Source organism: Netta rufina (assembly GCF_964035555.1).
Source record: "Netta rufina genome assembly, chromosome: 18".
NCBI lineage: Eukaryota > Metazoa > Chordata > Aves > Anseriformes > Anatidae > Netta > Netta rufina.
This window is the reverse complement of record NC_140142.1, coordinates 2,011,596-2,032,237: the sequence shown is the minus strand read 5'-3', so window position 1 is coordinate 2,032,237 and position 20,642 is coordinate 2,011,596. Positions and strand designations below refer to the sequence as shown.

Genomic DNA, 20,642 nt, shown 5'->3' with positions numbered 1-20,642 from the left:
CGTAGATCTTGTCTATGCCTTAACCACAGACCTGACACCACTAGGAGGACAACACACACTCCCACTAAAACTTTGCTTATTCTCCAAACCAGAAAGAGAAAAACAGGTACCTATGGAGCAAGAGAGAGGTCAGCTCTCCCTCAGGATCTGATGGCCCAGCAGGAGGAATGTGACTGTGGCAGGGACTGTGAGGTCACTGCTGTCTCTGCACTTGAGAGGGCAGCAGCAGGAATGTGTCACGGAAAGGGACTGTGAGGTCACTTGTGTCAGGAGGTGCCAGGTCACCCTTTACTTTTGAGAAGTCAAGGCACTTGCTTGGCTTGCTGACTGTGGGATCCCCTCTGCCTACACACCCAGGAGGACATGGACTTCTGCTTGAGTCCATGACTGCACAGCAGCAGGCACAAGGCTTGGCTGTGTCTAGCCAAGAAGCTGCAAGGCCAGCAGCAGGCCCCTGGCTTGGAAGCTGCTGCTGACGTGACTTGTGTCTGGTTGGCTGAGAGGCCACAAGGAGCCTGCTGGGTTGGGATGCCTACTTCAGGAGGGGTTTCCACCCTCATGGAGCTTTCTTTGGCAGTAGGAAAGAGCAGGAGAGAAAAAACAGCCACAAAGTGAATCTTGAAGTGTAGCTCTGACCATGAGCTGGAAGAAATATCCAGGGGAACAACTGAACAACTGGTCTTGCTGGTAGAGACTGAGGAAAAGAAGGCATTATGTTCCTCAGGGTTTGTCATTAGGTTTTCCCACACACCCATTAAAGATGATCATTCTTCTAAATCCTCTTTTATAAAAGTATTTATATACACTTTTTTTTTTTTTTTTTTTTTTGTCTTTGACAGTAGTAGATGGATTGAGCTCCAGCTGGGCTTTGGCCCTTCTAATTTTCACCTGCACAGCCCCATAACATTCAGGACACAGCCCCAGACTAACTGTCAGCATGCATGAGAAGGAAGCACAGAATTGGTGGAGCCTGGCAGCCTTCCATCCCCTACTCTCCTGTGATTCTATGCTGCACTTTTATTCAGCTTCTTACTCCTCTATTATCCAAACGTTCCATGCAGCTCCTGATGCTGCTGTCTTGTCAGTGACAGCACAGACACGGGAAGGTTGAACTGTCTGCCTGCAGACATGAACACCTGACAGAATGGAGCATCTGTCCAGTGGAATCTTGAGAAACTGCAGTAGTTTGCCTAAAGGAACATCTTGAACAATAAGTGCCTAGTCCTGTGCCAGAGGAAGAGGAACTACACATCAGGGCAGACTCTACTGAGTGAGCAGTGCCCAGGAGGAGGAGGGCCTGGGCACCACGAGGGATGCCTTATGAGCTGTGGTGCCTGCTCACCAGGAACCAGGGCAGCTTCCTACAGAGCTGCCTTATGAGGAGCAGGACCTCCAAGAAAGTCTGAGTTATCATACTCAAGCTCAGATCCAGTGTGGCACCACACAGAAGAGGGTCTGCAGCCCTCAAGAGGTACAGGTCTGGGAGTCCCTAGGACAGCCTGGTGTGGAAAGGATCAAGGGCTCTACGAGGGCTCAAAGTCATAAACCCAGTTCTTTGTGTCCATGGCTATGGCTGTTGTCTCTGCCACTGAGGCCTATGAGGAGACAGCTGATCGTTAAAGCACCAGGGCCTCATTGCCTCCTCGCCCCCCACCCATGAAGCAGGCAGGGGTCGTACCATTCTCCTGCACTTGGCCATGCACATCCCCATTTCCTACTGCCCCACAAAGAGCCCTGAGCAACCTGTCAAGGGAAAGGATCTCCCTTCCTGTGTGCCATGTGACAAGACCTTGCCCTTGTGCTTGCTGACACACATCCAGTTTTCCTACACCTCAGTGTCACCTTCACATTGCCTTTGTCTCCTTGTCCTCACTGCCTCCAGGGTTCTGCTCTAACGAGCTCCAAGGGAGGCTGTGTCAGTGCTGGCCCTCAGGGGGACACTGCAGGAAACTTGCCTCTGACTTGGACTTCTGGAGAGATGTCTTCAATTGTCTCTGAGTGCCTGAGGCTCACGGGCTCATCAGCAAAGCCCCCAGAGGGGTGATTGCAGTGCCTTGGGCTGGTGCTGTGCTGCTGAGCTGGGCCGGGCTCATGGGACAGAGAGAGCTCGTGGCAAGAGGGCCGTGGTGCAGAGAGACAGCTGTGGCCAGAAGCAGCTCCTCTGCACAGCGCAGCAGGAAAGAGACACAGAGGCAGAGACACAGAGAGAAGAACAGGAGAGAGTGGCTGAAGGCAGTTGGCAGTGGAAGGATGCAGAGTGCTGCCTGCAGGAGAAACCTGCACAGCCCTTGACAAGGTAAGTCCCTGGCTGCAGGGCCATGCAGCTGCAGCTCCTGGAAGGGTCTCCTCCTGCTGGGTCTTGTTTCTGGGAGGGCAGTGGGCAATGCAGTAGGCTTTGAGAGTCCTGCTGGGTTGCCCTGCGAGGAGAGGAAGTCTGGCAGAAGCCCCTTGGAGTGCCCTAAGGCAGGTGCCCCCAGTCAGCCCAGAACACCCTGCCCTGGCTGGCCATGCCGGGCTCTCTGTCAGCTGCCCCGTAGCTCCTGCAGCCATGGAGGTGCCCCTTGGCAGGGCCCTGTTGGTGGCAGGGTGCTGCAGGGCAGCGCTGAGCACAGCCGTGTGGGATGGGGTCTGTGAGCACAGGCAGGGGGAAAGAAGAGGTGGGCGCAGAGCAGCAGCTCCCGACAGGGACAGCTGCAGGCAGCACAGAGGGGCAGGTGGCCAGAAGGAGCTGTTGGCAGAAACGCCATGGCAGGGGGGATTCGGGCACCTTGCGGCCACGCCCTGCAGTGCAGACGCCTTCCCCTGGAGCAGCCCCTCCCTGGCCTCCTCTCCCCCTGCAGCCCATGGGCTGTGGGGCAGGCAGGGGTAGAAGAGAAGGTAGAGCTCAAAGAGATGCTCCGAAGCTCTGTCTGTGTGAGAACTTCACCTCAGGTGAGGTTTCTGTCCAGCTGCACTTGGACTGGGGCTTCTCTGCTCTCAGTTGTCTCCAGTTTCTTATCAGGGAAACTCATGAGCTGGATGGTTCTGCGGCTCAAAGACAGCAAACTGAGGGCAGATTAGAACACGACATGTGGGCAGTGGCCTGTGTAACTCTGCATTCAGATGAGTTGTTTGAAATAACACTGAAAAGATCATTAATCTGACCAGAGAACTGAACTTGAGCTTCCCCCATGTTCCTGATTCCTTCCTGCTGTATAGCAGAGAGGACTCCTCTGCAGCCTACAGCAGCCCCTGCTCCCAGTGCCACTCTCAGCCAGCACCAGCCACAGCTCAAGCAGGAGAGATGCCAAAAGATTTTCGTGCAAAGAGAGATGCTCAGGCTGGTGTGTGCTCAAAGACATGCAATAAGTCTCCCTCAGAGAAGTGTGAACTAACATTTTTCTGCCTTCTCCTCTTCAACAGACCACCGTGTTCAATGTCAGCAAATGCCCAACATCAGCTCTGTGAGCGAGTTCCTCCTGCTGGCATTCGCAGACACACGCGAGCTGCAGCTCCTGCACTTCGCGCTCTTCCTGGGCATCTACCTGGCTGCCCTCCTGGGCAACGGCCTCATCCTCAGCGCCGTAGCCTGCGACCACCGCCTCCACACCCCCATGTACTTCTTCCTCCTCAACCTCGCCCTCCTCGACCTGGGCTGCATCTCCACCACTCTGCCCAAAGCCATGGCCAATGCCCTCTGGGACACCAGGGCCATCTCCTATCAAGGATGTGCTGCACAGGTCTTCTTTTTAGTCTTCTTCATTGGAGCAGAGTTTTATGTTCTCACAGTCATGGCCTACGACCGCTACATTGCCATCTGCAAGCCCCTTCACTACGGGAGCCTCGTGGGCAGCAGAGCTTGTGCCCAGATGGCAGCAGCTGCCTGGGGCAGTGGCTTTCTCAATGCTGTCCTGCACACGGCCAACACATTTTCCCTGCCCCTCTGCCAAGGCAATGCTTTGGACCAGTTCTTCTGTGAAATCCCCCACATCCTCAAGCTCTCCTGTTCAGGTTCAGACTACCTAAAGGAAGTTAGACTTCTGGTGGTTAGTGCTTGTTTAAGTGTTGGTTGTTTTGTTTTCATTGTGTTGTCCTATGTGCAGATCTTCAGGACAGTGCTGAGGATGCCCTTTGAGCAGGGCCGGCACAAAGCCTTTTCCACGTGCCTCCCTCACCTGGCCGTGGTCTCCCTCTTTCTCAGCACTGCCATGTTTGCCTACTTGAAGCCCCACTCCAACTCCTCCCCATCCTTGGACCTGATGGTGTCATTCCTGTACTCAGTGGTACCTCCAGCAGTGAACCCCCTCATCTATAGCATGAGGAACCAGGAGCTGAAAGCCACACTGAAGAAACTGATTCTAGTGGTAATATTTACTTAGCAATAAATTTGCTATCTCACTTTTCTAATTTACCTCAAGTTAATATCAGGCAATTTGTGACCTCTAGGTTTAGCATTTCTCCTTGTTTCAGCTCGGATAGTGTTAATTTTCTTCCTAGTTGCTGGTAGGGTGCTATGTTTTGGATTAGGATGAGAAGAGTGCTGATGACATGCTGATGTTTTACTTGTTGCAGAACAGTGCTTACACCAAGCCAAGGACGTTTCAGCTTCTCACTCTGTCATGCCAGCGGGCAGGCTGGGGGTGCAGCGGGAGCTGGGAGGGGAGAGACCCAGAACAGCTGACCCAAACTAGCCAAAGGGGTATTCCATACCATCTGACGTCATGCTAAACAATAGATAGGGGTGGCTAGCAGGGGTGGGAGGGCTGGACTGCTCAGGGTTAGGCTGGGCATCGGTCAGCGGGTGGTGAGCAATTGCATTGTGCATCACTTGTTTGTACACATTATTATTAGTAGTACTATCATCATTATTATTATATATTATTATATATTATATATTATTATTGTTGTTGTTGTTGTTGTTGTTGTTATTATTATTTTCCTGTCTTATTAAACTGTCTTTATCTCAACTCACGGGCTTCACTTTCCCGTTTCTCTCAACCATCCCAGAGAGCGAGTGGGGAGGGTGAGCGAACGGCTGTGTGGTGTTTAGCTGCCAGCCGGGTTAAACCACGACAGTCTTTTTGGTGCCTAACTTGGGGCCCGAAAGGTTGAGATAATGGCAGATCTGACCAGACTGTGTTAAACTAAAATTGGTATAAGTATTAGACCTGCTTAATAGTCACTTGTCATAATGCTGATTGCTTTAATCTCAACTGTGCTGCGCCTGTTTTCCAATTTGAGTATTATAACACACTATTTTCCCTATGTTCTCTCTGTCATGCTGCTTATCCTCTCTGGGCCCTGGTTTCAGATCATTATGGTCCTGTGTGTTGTAACAGTGGATTATGAGACGATGAAATATCTGGCCATGACTCTAACTTGGTATTTGTACTCAGTAACATTGTCGACTCTATACTTTGGAAACTGTATCTTGGAAACTATTAGCAATTATACCTGTTGCCTTTTTTCATTAGGGAGTCAATCTGTGGAGGGGAAACGGGAAGATATTTTTTCTTACCCATTTACTCTTCCTTTCTCCTTCACCACCTCCTTATCCTCCTTGATCACTCTCCCTTTCTTCTTCAGCACCCTCTTACCCTCCGAGCTTGTTACAATAGCTCTCCAAGATATTGAATATCCTTGGGATACTCAGACCAGCATACTCTTGCTGTTCTGCCTCATGAATGTGCTTCAGGTTCTGCCTAAAGTTAAACAACTACTTAGGAAGCTCATCTGGAGATCTGCCCGGAGGCAGTATAGTTGTGGGTGGCAGGGAGTATGGGAGGATATGGGCAGGCATCTAGAGCAGTTGGCACCCCCAGTGTTTTGGAAATTCTCCCCTGAACAACTGTGAAATCCTCAAAAACTTGCAGAATGCTTGAAAAAAAGTCAGGTGTCATGACTCTGGCAGTTCCAAAGTAACACAAATCATTGTAACGTGCTGGGGCCTCGCTCATGCCTATCGAGCTGCCATGGATACTGCTATCAACTTAGTGACAGACCCTGCGGCCACTCCAAGTCCCGTGACAGATCCAACGGCCACTGTGACCCCTACGGTGGACACTGCAGCGGCTCCAATCCCAGCTCCTGCAGCCGCTCCAGCCCCAGCTCCTGCAGCCGCTCCAGTCCCAGCTCCTGCAGCCGCTCCAGTCCCAGATCCTGCAGCTGCTCCAGCTCCTGCAGACGCTCCAGCTCCTGTGGCTGGGTCAGAGAAATGAACTCTAGCAGTGCAAGTTGACCCTGCAGAGGGTATTCCAACCCCTGTGGCAGACCCTGTAAAGGGGTCAGAGAAGTGAGCTGTAGCAATGCAAGCTGCCCCTGTAGAGAAGGTGAAAAAATGGTATAGAGATTCAGGTCGTTTAGAACGCAGAGAGTCTTCTGCCAAATCTAGGTATAGAGATGATGACGATGCTGGGCCATCAAGGATTCAGGAGGAGGAAGATGAGGATGCCAAAAAATCAACAGTAACTACCCGAAGCCTAAACAAGCGTGAGCTACGAGATGTGCGAAAAGATTTTGGTCATTGTATAGGTGAGCAGCTTGTCACCTGGCTGCTCTGATGCTGGGACTCTGGAGCCAATTGTGTGGAATTAGACGGCAGGGAAGCCAGGCGGCTGGGATCCCTTGCTAGAGACGCAGGCATTGACAAAGCAATTGCAGATGGAGCACAACCTCACAGCCTCTGGAGGCGTCTCCTCTCAGCCTTGAGGGAAAGGTATCCCTTCAAGGAAGAACTTTTATGTCTACCAGGCAAGTGGACCACTATGGAGAAGGAAATCCAGTACCTGAGGGAATTAGCCGTACGGGAAGTGATTTATGAGGATCCAGACCTCAGACAAACATCCACAGATCCAGATGAAGTCAGGTGTACACGACCCATGTGGCGGAAGTTTGTACAGAGTGCACCATCATCATATGCCAGCTCCTTGGCAATAATGGCCTGGAAAGAGGATGAGGAACCCACAGTGGATGAAGCAGCTAAACAACTCCGGCAGTACGAAGAAAGTCTCTCCTCTTCCTTACAGGCCTGCGTCTCAGCTGTGGAGAAACTTTCTGAAGAGTTCCACCAACTTAAAGAGAATCTATCTTCCTCCCCACCAGAACCAACCAGTGTCCACCGACCAAAAGAGAACACTGTGGAGAAACTTTCTGAAAAGGTTCACCAACTTGAAGAGAGATTATTCTCCTCCGCACCTGTACAGAGCAGTGTCTCAGCTATCAGGGGTAGTCGTTCATCCACACAAGGAAGACGATATGGTGGGTACTCACCCCGTGCTACCCTGTGGTTTTATTTACGAGACCATGGAGAGGACATGAGAAAATGGGATGGAAAATCTACCGCGACCCTAGAGGCACGGGTACGTGAGTTGCAAAAGAAAACAATCAGGAAGAAGGGATTCTCTGAAAAGTTTGCTGCTCCAACTTCCAGCAGACAGTCCTTCAAACACAGAAACGAAGAAGATTCCGACCAGGATTAGGGAGGCCCTGCCTCCAGCCAGGGGGAGGAAAGGGATAATCGAGTTTATTGGACTGTGTGGATTCGACGGCCTGGCACATCAGACGCACAGAAGTATAAGGCTTTAGTAGACACTGGTGCACAATGAACTATAATGCCATCGAGCTATAAAGGACCAGAGCCCATCTATATTTGTGGAGTGACAGGGGGATCTCAGCAGTTGACTGTATTGGAGGCTGAAGTGAGTCAGACTGGGAATGAGTGGGAAAAGCACCGTATTGTGACTGGCCCGGATGCTCCATGTATCCTTGGCATAGACTATCTCAGAAGAGGATATTGCAAGGACCCAAAAGGGTTCCGGTGGGCTTTTGGTATAGCTGCTTTAGAGACAGAGGGCATTAAACAATTCTCTACCTTGCCTGGTCTCTCAGAGGACCCCTCTGTTGTGGGGTTGCTGAGGGTCGAAGAACAGCAAGTGCCAATCGCTACCACAACTGTGCACCGGCGGCAATATCGCACTAACCGAGACTCCCTGATTCCCATCCATAAGCTAATTCGTCAATTGGAGAGCCAAGGAGTGATCAGCAAGACTCATTCACCTTTCAATAGTCCCATATGGCCAGTGCGAAAGTCTAATGGCGAGTGGAGACTAACAGTGGACTATCGTGGCCTGAACGAAGTGACGCCACCACTGAGTGCTGCAGTGCCGGACATGCTGGAACTTCAGTACGAACTTGAATCGAAGGCAGCCAAGTGGTACGCCACAATTGATATCACTAATGCATTTTTCTCCATCCCTCTAGCAGCAGAGTGCAGGCCACAGTTTGCTTTCACTTGGAGGGGAGTCCAATATACTTGGAATCGACTGCCCCAGGGGTGGAAACACAGCCCTACCATTTGCCATGGACTGATCCAGTCTGCGCTGGAGCAGGGGGAAGCTCCTGAACACCTGCAGTACATCGATGACATTATTGTGTGGGGTGACACAGCAGAGGAAGTTTTCGAGAAAGGGAAGAAAATAGTCCAAATCCTTCTGAAAGCCGGTTTTGCCATAAAACAAAATAAAGTCAAAGGACCTGCATGCGAGATCCAGTTTTTAGGAATAAAATGGCAAGATGGACGTCGCCAAATCCCAATGGATGTGATCAACAAAATAACAGCTATGTCTCCACCAACTAACAAAAAAGAAACACAGACTTTCCTAGGTGTTGTGGGCTTTTGGAGAATGCACATCCCAAATTACAGTCTGATTGTAAACCCGCTCTACCAAGTAACCCGTAAGAAGAATGAGTTTGAATGGGGCCCTGAACAACGACAAGCCTTTGAACAAATCAAGCAGGAAATAGTCCATGCAGTAGCCCTTGGGCCAGTTCGAACAGGACCAGATGTAAAGAATGTGCTCTACACTGCAGCCAGGGAGAACGGCCCCACCTGGAGCCTCTGGCAGAAAGAACCTGGGGAAACTCGAGGTCGGCCCCTGGGGTTTTGGAGTCGGGGATACAGAGGATCTGAGGCCCGCTATACTCCAACTGAAAAGGAGATATTGGCAGCATATGAAGGAGTTCGATCTGCTTCGGAGGTGGTCGGTACTGAAGCGCAGCTCCTCCTAGCACCCAGATTGCCGGTACTAGGCTGGATGTTCAAGGGAAGGCTCTCTTCTATGCATCATGCAACCGATGCTACGTGGAGCAAGTGGGTTGCACTGATCACTCAGCGGGCTCGAATAGGAAACCCCAGTCGCCCAGGAATCTTGGAAGTGATTATGGACTGGCCAGAAGGCAAATACTTTGGGATATCATCAGAGGAGGAGGTGGGTCGTGCTGAAGAAGCCCCACTGTACAACCAGTTACCAGAGAATGAAAAGAAATATGCCCTGTTCACTGATGGGTCCTGTCGTATTGTGGGGAAGCATCGGAGATGGAAGGCTGCTGTATGGAGCCCTACACGACGAGTTGCAGAAGCTGCTGAGGGAGAAGGTGAATCGAGTCAGTTTGCAGAAGTGAAAGCCATTCAGCTGGCTTTAGACATTGCTGAACGAGAAAAATGGCCAGTTCTCTATCTCTACACCGATTCCTGGATGGTAGCAAATGCCCTGTGGGGATGGTTACAGCAATGGAAGCAAAACAACTGGCAGCGTAGGGGCAAACCCATCTGGGCTGCTGCTTTGTGGCAAGACATTGCTGCTCGGGTAGAGAACCTGGCTGTGAAAGTACGTCACGTAGATGCTCATGTGCCCAAGAATCGGGCTACTGAAGAACATCAAAACAACCAGCAGGTGGATCAGGCTGCTAAGATTGAAGTAGCTCAGGTGGACCTGGATTGGCAGCATAAAGGTGAATTATTTATAGCCCGATGGGCCCATGACACCTCAGGCCATCAAGGTAGAGATGCAACATACAGATGGGCTCGTGATCGAGGGGTGGACCTGACCATGGATGCTATAGCACAGGTTATTCATGACTGTGAAACATGTGCTGCAATCAAGCAAGCCAAACGGTCAAAGCCTCTTTGGTATGGAGGACGATGGCTGAAATAGAAATATGGAGAGGCCTGGCAGATTGATTACATCACACTCCCTCAAACTCGCAATGGCAAGCGCCACGTACTTACAATGGTGGAAGCAACCACCGGATGGCTGGAAACATATCCTGTGCCTCATGCCACCGCCCAGAACACCATCCTGGGCCTTGAAAAGCAAGTCCTATGGCGACATGGCACCCCAGAAAGAATAGTCAGATAATGGGACTCATTTCCGAAACAACCTTATAGACACTTGGGCCAAAGAGCATGGTATTGAATGGGTGTATCACATCCCCTATCATGCACCAGCCTCCGGGAAAGTTGAACGATACAACGGACTGTTAAAGACTACATTGAAAGCAATGGGCGCTGGGACATTCAAAAATTGGGATACGCATTTGGCAAAGGCCACCTGGTTAGTCAATACTAGGGGATCTGCCAACCGAGCTGGACCTGACCAATCAAACCTGTTACGTACTGTAGATGGGGATAAAGTTCCTGTAGTGCATGTAAGAAATATGCTGGGTAAAACAGTCTGGGCTACTCCTGCCTCAGGAAAAGGCAAACCCATTCGTGGAATTGTTTTCACTCAGGGACCTGGATACACTTGGTGGGTGATGCAAAAGAACGGAGAGGTCCGGTGTGTACCTCAAGGGGATTTAATACTGGGTGAGAATAGCCCATGAACTGAATTGCACCATGTTAAATAGTATATTATACTGTATGTTATCACTACTATGACTACTATATACCCTAGATGAAAATGGTGACTAATTAGAATGTCTGGAAAAGAGTGTAACCTGAGTATGACATAAATGGTATGGAATAAGGGGTGGATAGATGTCCTGGTTTCAGTTAGAACAGAGTTAATTTTCTTCCTAGTAGCTGGTAGAATGCTGTGTTTTGGCTTAGAATGAGAAGAGTGCTGATAACACCCCGATGTTTTAATTGTTGCAGAGCAGTGCTTATAAAGCCAAGGACGCCTCAGCTTCTTGCTCTGTCCTGCCAACAGGCAGGCTGGGGGTGCAGCAAGAGCTGGGAGGGGACAGACCCAGGACAGGTGACCCAAACTAGCCAAAGGGGTATTCCATATCATCTGACGTCATGCTAGACAATACACAGGGGTGGCTAGCCAGGGGAGGGGGCCGGACTGCTTGGGGTTAGGCTAGGCATCGGTTCGCGGGTGGTGAGCAATTGCATTGTGCATCACTTGTTTGTACATATTATTATTAGTAGTACTATTATAATCATTGTATTATTATTATAATTGTTATTATTATTATTGTTATTATTATTCTCCTGTCTTATTAAACTGTCTTCATCTCAACTCACGGGCTTCACTTTCCATTTCTCTCTCCCGTCCCAGAGAGGGAGTGGGGAGGTTGAGCGAATGGCTGTGTGGTGTTTAGCTGCCGGCCTGGTTAAACTATGACCCAGTGGCAGGGACTGTGAGGCTACTTCTGCCTGTGCATTTGATAGGGCAGCTGCAGGAAGGTGTCACAGAAAGGGACTGTGAGGTCACTTGTGTCTGGAGGTGGCAGGTCAGCCTTGACTTCTCCCTGGGATCTGCACTTTTGGGCTGACAGCTGCCAGTGGCCCTGCTAGGCCAGCAGAAGGCACCTGCTTGGCATGCTGACTGGGGGATCCCCTCTGCCTCCAGAGCCAGAAGGACCCAGGCAGAAAGAAGGCCCCCAGATGGGTTGTCCTGTCCCTTCTGCTTGAGTCCATGAGTGGGCAGTAGCAGGCACGAGGCTTGGCTGTGTGTAGCCAAGAAGCTGCAAGGCCAGCAGCAGGCCCCTGGCTTGGAAGATGCTGCTGAGATGATTTGTGTCTGGTTGGCTGAGAGGCCGCAAGGAGCATGTTGGGTTGGGATGCCTACTTCAGGAGGGGTTTCCACCCTGATGGAGCTTTCTGTGGTAGTAGGAAACAGCAGGAGAGGAAAAACTGCCACAAAGTGCACCATGGAAGGTTGGCACTGGCTACAAGGAAGTAGAAATATCCAGGGGAACAACTGGTCTTGCTGCTAGAGTCTAAGGCAAAGAAGGCATTAAGTGTCTCAGCCTTTACCTTATCTCTAGATCATTAACAGATTTCCCCCATGTCCAATGAAGGATGATGATTCTCCTCAATCCTCCTTTATTTAAAGTATTTCTATAAGCAGTGTTTATTGTCTTTGACAGTAATAGACAGATGGAGCTCCAGCTGGGCTTTGGCCCTTTGAACTTTGACCTGCACAGCCCCATAACATTCAGGACCCAGCTCCAGACAAACTGACAGCATGCATGAGAAGGAAGAACAGAAAAAGTAGAATCTGGCAGCCTTCCACCCACTGTTTTTCTGTGACTCTGTGTTGCAGTTCCATTCAAGTGATTACTCCTGTATTATCCAAACTTTCCTGAAGTCCTGATGCTACTATCCTGTCAGAGATAGCACAATCACATGAAGGTTGAACTGTCTGCCTGCAGCCATGAATGGCTGACAGAATGGAGCATCAGTGTCGAGGAACCCTGAGAAAATGCAGGATTTTGCCTATAGAAATCTCTTGTCATTTACAAGGAGACGAGCCTCGTCCTTCGCCATAACAATAGGAACCCCACACATCAGGGCAGACTGGGACCCTGCTTAGTGAGCAGCGCCCAGGAGGAGGAGGGCCTGGGCACCACGAGGGATGCCATAGGAGCAGTGGTGCCTGCTCACGAGGAACCAGGCCAGCTTTCTACAGAGTTGCCTTACGAGGAGCATGGCCACCAAGAAAGTCTGAGTTATCCGAATCAGCTCAGATCCAGTGTGGCACCACAGGGAAGAGTGTTTGCAGCCCTCAGGAAAAGAGGTACAGGTCTAGGGGACCCTAGGACAGGCTGGTATGGAGAGGATCAAGGGCTATGGCAAGGCTCAAAGTCCCAGAAGGACCCAGGTCTTTGTGTCCATGGCTGTGGCTGTTGTCTCTGCCACTGAGGCCTATGAGGAGACAGCTGATCGTTAAAGCACCAGGGCCTCATTGCCTCCTCACCCCCACCCATGAAGCAGGCAGGGGTTGTACCATTCTCCTGCACTTGGCCATGCACATCCCCATCTCCTACTGCTCCATGAAGAGCCCTGTGAAAGGTGTGAAGGGAAAGGATCTCACTTCCCAAGCACTTGGGGTCAAGGCCCAGCCCTTGTGCTTGGTGACACACATCCAGGTTTCCTACACATCAGTGTCACCTTCACATTGCCTTTGTCTCCTTGTCCTCACTGCCTCCAGGGTTCTGCTCTAATGAGCTCCAAGGGAGGCTGTGTCAGTGCTGGCCCTCAGGGGGACACTGCAGGAAACTTGCCTCTGACTTGCACTTCTGGAGAGATGTCTTCAATTGTCTCTAAGTGCCTGAGGTTCGTGTGTGGGCTCATCAGCAAAGCCCCCAGAGGGGTGATTGCAGTGCCTTGGGCTGGTGCTGTGCTGCTGAGCTGGGCCGGGCTCGTGGGATAGAGAAAACTCATTTCAAAAGTGATCCTGTTGCAGAGAGACAGCTGTGCCTAGGAGCAGCTCCTCTGCACAGTGCAGTAGGGCTGGGGGCTCTGTCCGCAGCTGGCACACAGAGAGGAGAGGAGAGAGGGCTTGGAGGCAGTTGGCAGTGGGAGGATGCTGAGAGCTGCCTGCAGGAGAAACCTGCACAGCCCTTGACAAGGTAAGGGTCTGGCTGCAGGGCCATGCAGCTGCAGCTCCTGGAAGGGTCTCGTGCTGGGTCTTGTTTCTGGGAGGGCAGTGGGCAATGCAGTAGGCTTTGAGAGTCCTGCTGGGCTGCAGTGCAAGGTGAGAAAGTCTGGCAGAAGCCCCTTGGAGTGTCATAACCCAGCTGCTCTTTTTAGCCAAGAGTTGGGTGTCCAAGTCTCCTCCAGACACTGCAGGGGATGCAGATTGGGTATTGGGACACCCCAGATTGCGAATATCCAGCTCTGTCCGTGGGGCATCATCCTGGGCTACACTCTTCTCTCCCGCAGGATGCAGCTCTCTCCTGGCATCCTTGTGTTATCCAGATACTTCAAAGAAAAGACACCTCCGTACTAACATGTCTGTGCTGCTGGATGGCTGTCTGTGGGCAGCTGGAGTGAGGCCTCTGCAGCCTTTGCGAAGAGGGAAAAGCTGAGATCCTGCTCATGCACTTGGGGAGAAGGTGAGGATTCTGTCCATCTGCACTGGGGTTGGAGCTTCTTTGCTTTAAGCTGTCTCCACTTCTTTGGAAACGCAAGAGTGTGATTGTTCTACTAAGCATAATAAAATCTGACTCGCTCTACAGTGTGGTTGGAGGTGTTTTTTGCAACAACCCTGCAAAGTTCATGGATCCCATAAGTGGACTGAACTTGAGTTTCCCCCTTGTTCCTGCTTTCTGACTGCTTCACAGAAGGAAGGACACCTCTAAAGGCCCCAGCAATCCATGCTTGCAGTGCCAGTCTCACCCAGCATCAGCTGGGACTCAAGCGATGGAGCTGCAGAAAGCTCCTTTTGCAAAGAGAGGCTTCAGATGAGAGTGCTCTAAGGCTTGTAGTAGGTTTTCCTCAGAGAATTGTCTTCTAAACTTTTTCTGCCTTCTCCTTCTCTACAGACAATTCTTCAATGTCAGAAAATGCCCAACATCAGCTCTATGAACGAGTTCCTCCTGCTGGCATTTGCAGACACGCGCGAGCTGCAGCTCCTGCACTTCACACTCTTCCTGGGCATCTACCTGGCTGCCCTCCTGGGCAACGGCCTCATCCTCACTGCCGTAGCCTGCGACCACCGCCTCCACACCCCCATGTACTTCTTCCTGCTCAACCTCGCCCTCCTCGACCTGGGCTGCATCTCCACCACTCTGCCCAAAGCCATGGCCAATGCCCTCTGGGACACCAGGGCCATCTCTTACCAAGGCTGTGCTGCCCAACTCTTTCTCTTTGCTTTCTTGGTTGTAGCAGAATATTACCTTCTCACCGTCATGGCCTACGACCGCTACGTTGCCATCTGCAAGCCCCTGCACTACGGGAGCCTCCTGGGCAGCAGAGCTTGTGCCCAGATGGCAGCAGCTGCCTGGGGCAGTGGCTTTCTCAATGCTGTCCTGCACACGGCCAACACATTTTCCCTGCCCCTCTGCCAAGGCAATGCTGTGGACCAGTTCTTCTGTGAAATCCCACAGATCCTCAAGCTCTCCTGTTCAGATGCCTCTCTCAGGGAAGTTTGGGCACTTGTGTTTAGTGTTTCTTTAGCCTTTCTTTGCTTTGTTTTCATCATGTTATCCTACGTGCAGATCTTCAGGGTAGTGCTGAGGATTCCCTCTGAGCAGGGCCGACACAAAGCCTTTTCCATGTGCCTCCCTCACCTGGCCGTGGTCTCCCTCTTTATCAGTACTGGCATGTTTGCCTACCTGAAACCCCCCTCCATCTCTTCCCCATCCATGGATCTTATTGTGTCAGTTCTCTACTCAGTTGTTCCTTCATCAGTGAACCCCCTCATCTACAGCATGAGGAACCAGGAGTTCAAGGATGCAGTAAGGAAACTCTTTGGATACATGCTTCTTTGCAATCAATAATGTTTGTGAGTTCCCTGATTATTTCAGGAACTGTGAGGAAAATTTTTGTTACTATATTTCTCTATAAATATTTTCTACAATTTTTTTCTTTTTATTTAAATTATGTTATCCTTAACCTGCTACCTGATTTTCTTATTTCTATTTTTTCATTTACAGTGACCCAGTCATCTAATTATTGAAAGAAGCAGGTTATGTAGAGAAACATAATAAATAAAAAAAACAAAAACAAAACAAAAACAAAACAAAAACAGAACTACATTGTTATCTGCTGCAATCTCTTCCCATCCCCTCTGGAGCTGGGGGATCAGCCCCAGCACACAGGAGGGTCTCTGGGCCAAGAGCCCAGCTGCTACATGGATTTTGGGTAGGGGCTGCTGCTTCTCTGGAGCCATGGCCATGGCCAGCAGCAGGACGTGGCCTTTTCACTGCTTCTCTCTTTTGGCTTTCAGTGTGTTCTCTTGTGCTCTTTTATTCGGATAAACCATCATATCTCATATGCCTTGGTGACAGTCCTGTTCTCTCTGCAGTGGCATCCCTGTGACTGCAGGCAGCAGCAGGCACTGTGCAACCCTGGGTCACAGCTGCCTCTCTGAAAACACAACAGTAACAGGAGGGTCTTGCTCTGGGCAAACCCAGAAGCCTGGACGCCTCTCCAAAGCTGCTGCCAGGAACATAGCCAAGAGGTTGCTCCCTGCTCTTCGGTTTTCTGGGGTTCTAGTGCCGGGTTCTTCACCTGGGGCTCAACAACCTCAAGCAGAGCTACAGGCTGGGAGATGAGTGGTTGGAGAGCTGCCTGGCAGAGAAGGACTTGGGAGTGATGGTTGATAGTTGACTGAATATGGGCCAGCAGTGTGCTCAGGTGGCCAAGAAGGCCAACAGCATCCTGGCTTGTATAAGAAGCAGTGTGACCAGCAGGGCTAAGAAAGTGATTGTCCCCCTGTACTCAGCTCAGGTACTGAGAGGAGAGTGATGTAACCACTTGAGAAGCTAAAGTCAGAAAGAAAACTTGAAGTGACTTGGAGTATTAATGGGCCCCACTGAGGGCTGTTACTAACAAAGCCTCCCCAGGGCCTTGTTAGGGCAGAAAATTGGAGGCCATGGTTACAGACAGGCAAAGCACTGTGCTGAGAAAAATCTTGGTTGGTTTTAATGAAGCTGAAGGGCCAAGGCCTGACCACAGCCACTGGGAGAGGAGACCCTGCACACCCATGTCTGGCTCAGGGCTAGTCATGGGGTCTGTGGGATGTGGTGGGTACTGTGATGCTACTAGAAGAACTTCATTTTGACACCTCCGCAGCCCTGCACAGTGTTGCAAGGAAGCAATGCCAACAGTCAGCATGCCAAGCAGGTGCCTTCTGCTGGCCTAGCAGGGCCACTGCCAGATGTCAGCCCAAAAGTGCAGCTCCCAGGGAGGAGTCAAGGCTGACCTGCCACCTCCAGACACAAGTGACCTCACAGTCCCTTTCTGTGACACGTTCCTGCTGCTGCCCTATCAAGTACAGAGACAGAAGTGACCTCCCAGTCACTGCCACAGTTATGATCCTCCTCCTGGGGCAGGAGATGCTGAGGCAGAGCTGAGCTCCTCAGAGCATTCCCACCCTTCTCCTTCTTTTGGCCCACAAGCTGATCAGATCAGGGTAAGCAAGAGAGTAAAGGTAAGGGAAAGGGGCTATGGGCTGAGTTTTGGCTTGAAGGGATAGTTTGAGGTCAGGCATAAGAACAGTGGATTCCTGTCAGGGTGTGGACTAGCATTTAGGTTTGGGGATTAATGTCAGTGATTAAAATAGTGCAAGGGCTTTACATGACTGTTTTAAGCCAGCATTACAGCAGAATCGACATTGCCTGAATGTTCTAAACTCACAGAAATCATTCATTTCTGCTGGCCAATATTCTCTTTCCTCCCTCAAATCTCATATCTCTCCTGGCCAGGCTTTTCCTGACTTCCCCATATCAGTCATCTTCGTATGGGCAGCTTTCTGGTGGCTTTCATGATCTCAGAGTATCTGTCTCATATCCATTGGCTACTCCTTTCTATAGACTGACGTGGCACCTAAGTCAGGATGGAAAAGAACACAAAGGCTGTAGGTGAACCCTGCACAATGTGCCCAGCAGTTCTTGTACCACCCCAAAATTTTGTTTCCTGCCTCCAACTTTTGGATATGGAATGGTTTCTGTGCACCCAGGCTATCTTTTTCCAAACCCTCATGCATGGTTCAGTTTGCCGCAAGCGTCTTGGAGGCAGTGGCCCCCTCTGTGTCGAAAAATGAAAGCAGTCCTAAAGGATGACTTCAGGCAAAAGCTGACACCTCTGACATGACAACCCCTATCCAAGACCTCTTCCTCTATGGGGCCTACCAAGTACTTAGAAAGAGCCGATCTCAGAAACTACATGCACAGCAAGTGCCTTCTGCTGCCCTACCATGGACACTGGCAGATGTGAGCCTAAAGGCACAGATCCCAGCCAGGAGTCAAGGGTGACCTGTCAGCTACTTGAGAATGCAGTCACCTCACAGGCCATTTAATAGCCAGTCGCTTCCCGCTGGACTTAGTGCTTCTGATGCACCACTGAGCTTATAATACCACACCTACAAAACACCCCCTTTTTGGGCCAGGACCTGCCCAGGTAGAAGTGAGCTGGTTGTGATCCTCCAAGCTCATGGCACACCTGCTGGGCTCCCAGCCTCTCTGACATTCAGGAGCCAGTTCCGTGCCAGTCGTGGGAGGTGCTAGGGCAGGAGGGACCTTGCAGGCAATGTTCCAGCCTCATGCCTGTTGGCAGTCTCTCAGCTCCTTGGGCACAGTGAAGATCATGTTTTTATCCAGAAGCCATGAGACTGAAGCTGACATTCAGGGGAAGCACCCTCCAAGCCCCAGCCCCAGTCCCAGCTGGCAGTGGTGCTCTGCTGAGCGAGGGGGCTGTGGTGCCTGGGGCATGGGGACACTCTGCAGGGCCGTGCTGGGCAGGCTGGGAGGCAGACCCAGCTCATGAGGTCACTGCCATTGCCCCAGGGCTGCAAGGAATCACTTGCCAGGCTTCTTTGCTGGGGCTTTTGTGTGCCCTGGGGCTGCAGAGCTCTCCTCTGCCTGTTCACACCAGATTGAGCACTTGAGCTCTGCTCAGTCCACCTCAGACAGGCTCACGCTCCGTGGGCTCCATTCACTGCTGTCTCCTGGGCTCACACGGCCCCAGAAAAGAAGTCTGGTGAGTGATTTTTTGCAGGCCTGGGGCAATGGCAGTGATATTTCCTTGTTTCTCATGGTCTTCTCACATGTCTTTCTCATAGCCTTTCCCACTGCCCAGCACTGCCTCCCAGGTGGGAATAAGCCAACCTTCAGATGGGCCTTGGTCTTCTTCAGTCTTCCTGCTGCTTCTTAGGACCTTCCAGACTCCCCACAGAGCTCAGAGGGAGCCTTCTTGTCCAGTGTGTGGCCCTGCACTGGCTCTGACTGTGACGAAGTAATTCTCTGCAGAGCAGCCCCTGTGGTGCTGTGTTTTCAATATGTGACCGTTATGGGTCTGGCTGGGATGGAGTTAACTTTTCCTGTAGAAGCTCACCCAGTGCTGTGCTCTGCTTGAGTAGCTAGAACAGCACTGGTATCACGGTTGTGTTTTGTCTACTGCTGAGCAGTACTGTCATAGCATCAGGAATCCCTCTAATCCTCCCTCCCCAAAGAGCCAGCAGGCTGCGGGTGCACAAGAGACAGGGAGGGGACATCACCAGGGCAGCTAACCTAAACCAACCACGGAGATATTCCATACCATATGATGTCACACTCAGCAATAGAAGGTGGAAAATGGAAGGAGAGGGGAGAGGTGGGCTCCCGTTGTGAAAACGTCTGTCCTCCTAAAAATCTGCTGCATCTATTGAGGCCCCGTTTCAAGGAAGTGGTCAAGCATCACTGTCACAAACAGTTTTGCTATGCTTTTGTTTTTAAATAGCTTCTTTGCTAGTTCACAGGAGATGGGAATGCACTGCAGCTGAGACCTATGAATTTCTGCTTGCTTCTTTATTGTCTATAGCTACACAGAAAGCCTGGCTTTAGATATACATGAGATAATTATGAAAAGTAAAGAGATAAATGAACAGGTAGGAGGCTAACATGACATTAATTAAATCGACACCACAACTTGGAGAACATATTTATCAAGAAAAATAAAACCAAATTGCTATCCTAACTGTTTCTGAGATAAACTCAGAACGTAAAGGCACATAATTTTTTTTTTTAACAAATATGTATTCAAACAATTTCCTCAGTGCATCCTTGAGTTCCTGGTTCCTCATGCTGTAGATGAGGGGGTTCAGTGCTGGAGGTAACATGGAGTACAGAAAAGATACTGCAAGGTCCAGGGATGGGGAGGAGAATGAGGGGGGCTTCAGGTAGGCAAACATGATAGTGCTGACAAACAGGGAGACCACGGCCAGGTGAGGGAGGCATGTGGAAAAGGCTTTGTGCCGGCCCTGCTCAGAGGGTATCCTCAGCACTGCCCTGAGGATCTGCACATAGGATAACATGATGAAAACAAAGCAACAAAAGGCTAAAGAAACACTAAAAACTAGTGCCTCAACTTCCCTGAGGTAGGCATCTGAGCAGGAGAGCTTGAGGATCTGGGGGATTTCACAGAAGAACTGGTCCACAGCATTGCCTTGGCAGAGGGGCAGGGAAAATGTGTTGGCCGTGTGCAGGACAGCATTGAGAAAGCCACTGCCCCAGGCAGCTGCTGCCATGGTGGCACAAGCTCTGCTGCCCACGAGGCTCCCGTAGTGCAGGGGCTTGCAGATGGCAACGTAGCGGTCATAGGCCATGACAGTGAGAAGGGAATACTCTGCTGTGATAAAGAAGACAAAGAGAAAGACCTGTGCAGCACATCCTTGATAGGAGATGACCCTGGTGTCCAACAGAGAATTGGCCATGGCTTTGGGCAGAGTGGTGGAGATGCAGCCCAGGTCGAGAAGGGCAAGGTTGAGGAGGAAGAAGTACATGGGGGTGTGGAGGCGGTGGTGGCAGGCTACGGCGCTGAGGATGAGGCTGTTGCCCAGGAGGGCAGCCAGGTAGATGCCCAGGAAGAGCGCGAAGTGCAGGAGCTGCAGCTCGCGTGTGTCTGCGAATGCCAGCAGGAGGAACTCAGTCACAGAGCTGATGTTGGGCAT

The 20,642-nt window shown here is 50.9% G+C and overlaps 3 protein-coding genes across 3 annotated transcripts; 2 read left to right on the top strand and 1 right to left on the bottom strand.

Annotated features, from left to right (window-relative positions):
- Window positions 1-3,425: 3,425 nt before the first annotated feature.
- LOC311216127 (olfactory receptor 14C36-like) lies at window positions 3,426-4,358 on the top strand (the record flags this gene model as incomplete). Its single annotated transcript, XM_084297672.1, has 1 exon — window positions 3,426-4,358. The coding sequence occupies one exon, from the start codon at window positions 3,426-3,428 to the stop codon at window positions 4,356-4,358; it is 933 nt and encodes a 310-aa protein (XP_084153798.1).
- Window positions 4,359-14,556: 10,198 nt separating this feature from the next.
- On the top strand, window positions 14,557-15,492 carry LOC311216126 (olfactory receptor 14J1-like; the record flags this gene model as incomplete). The annotated part of the gene is made up of 1 exon (XM_084297671.1): window positions 14,557-15,492. The coding sequence occupies one exon, from the start codon at window positions 14,557-14,559 to the stop codon at window positions 15,490-15,492; it is 936 nt and encodes a 311-aa protein (XP_084153797.1).
- Window positions 15,493-19,637: 4,145 nt separating this feature from the next.
- On the bottom strand, window positions 19,638-20,642 carry LOC311216125 (olfactory receptor 14C36-like; the record flags this gene model as incomplete). The annotated part of the gene is made up of 1 exon (XM_084297670.1): window positions 19,638-20,642. The coding sequence occupies one exon, from the start codon at window positions 20,640-20,642 to the stop codon at window positions 19,638-19,640; it is 1,005 nt and encodes a 334-aa protein (XP_084153796.1).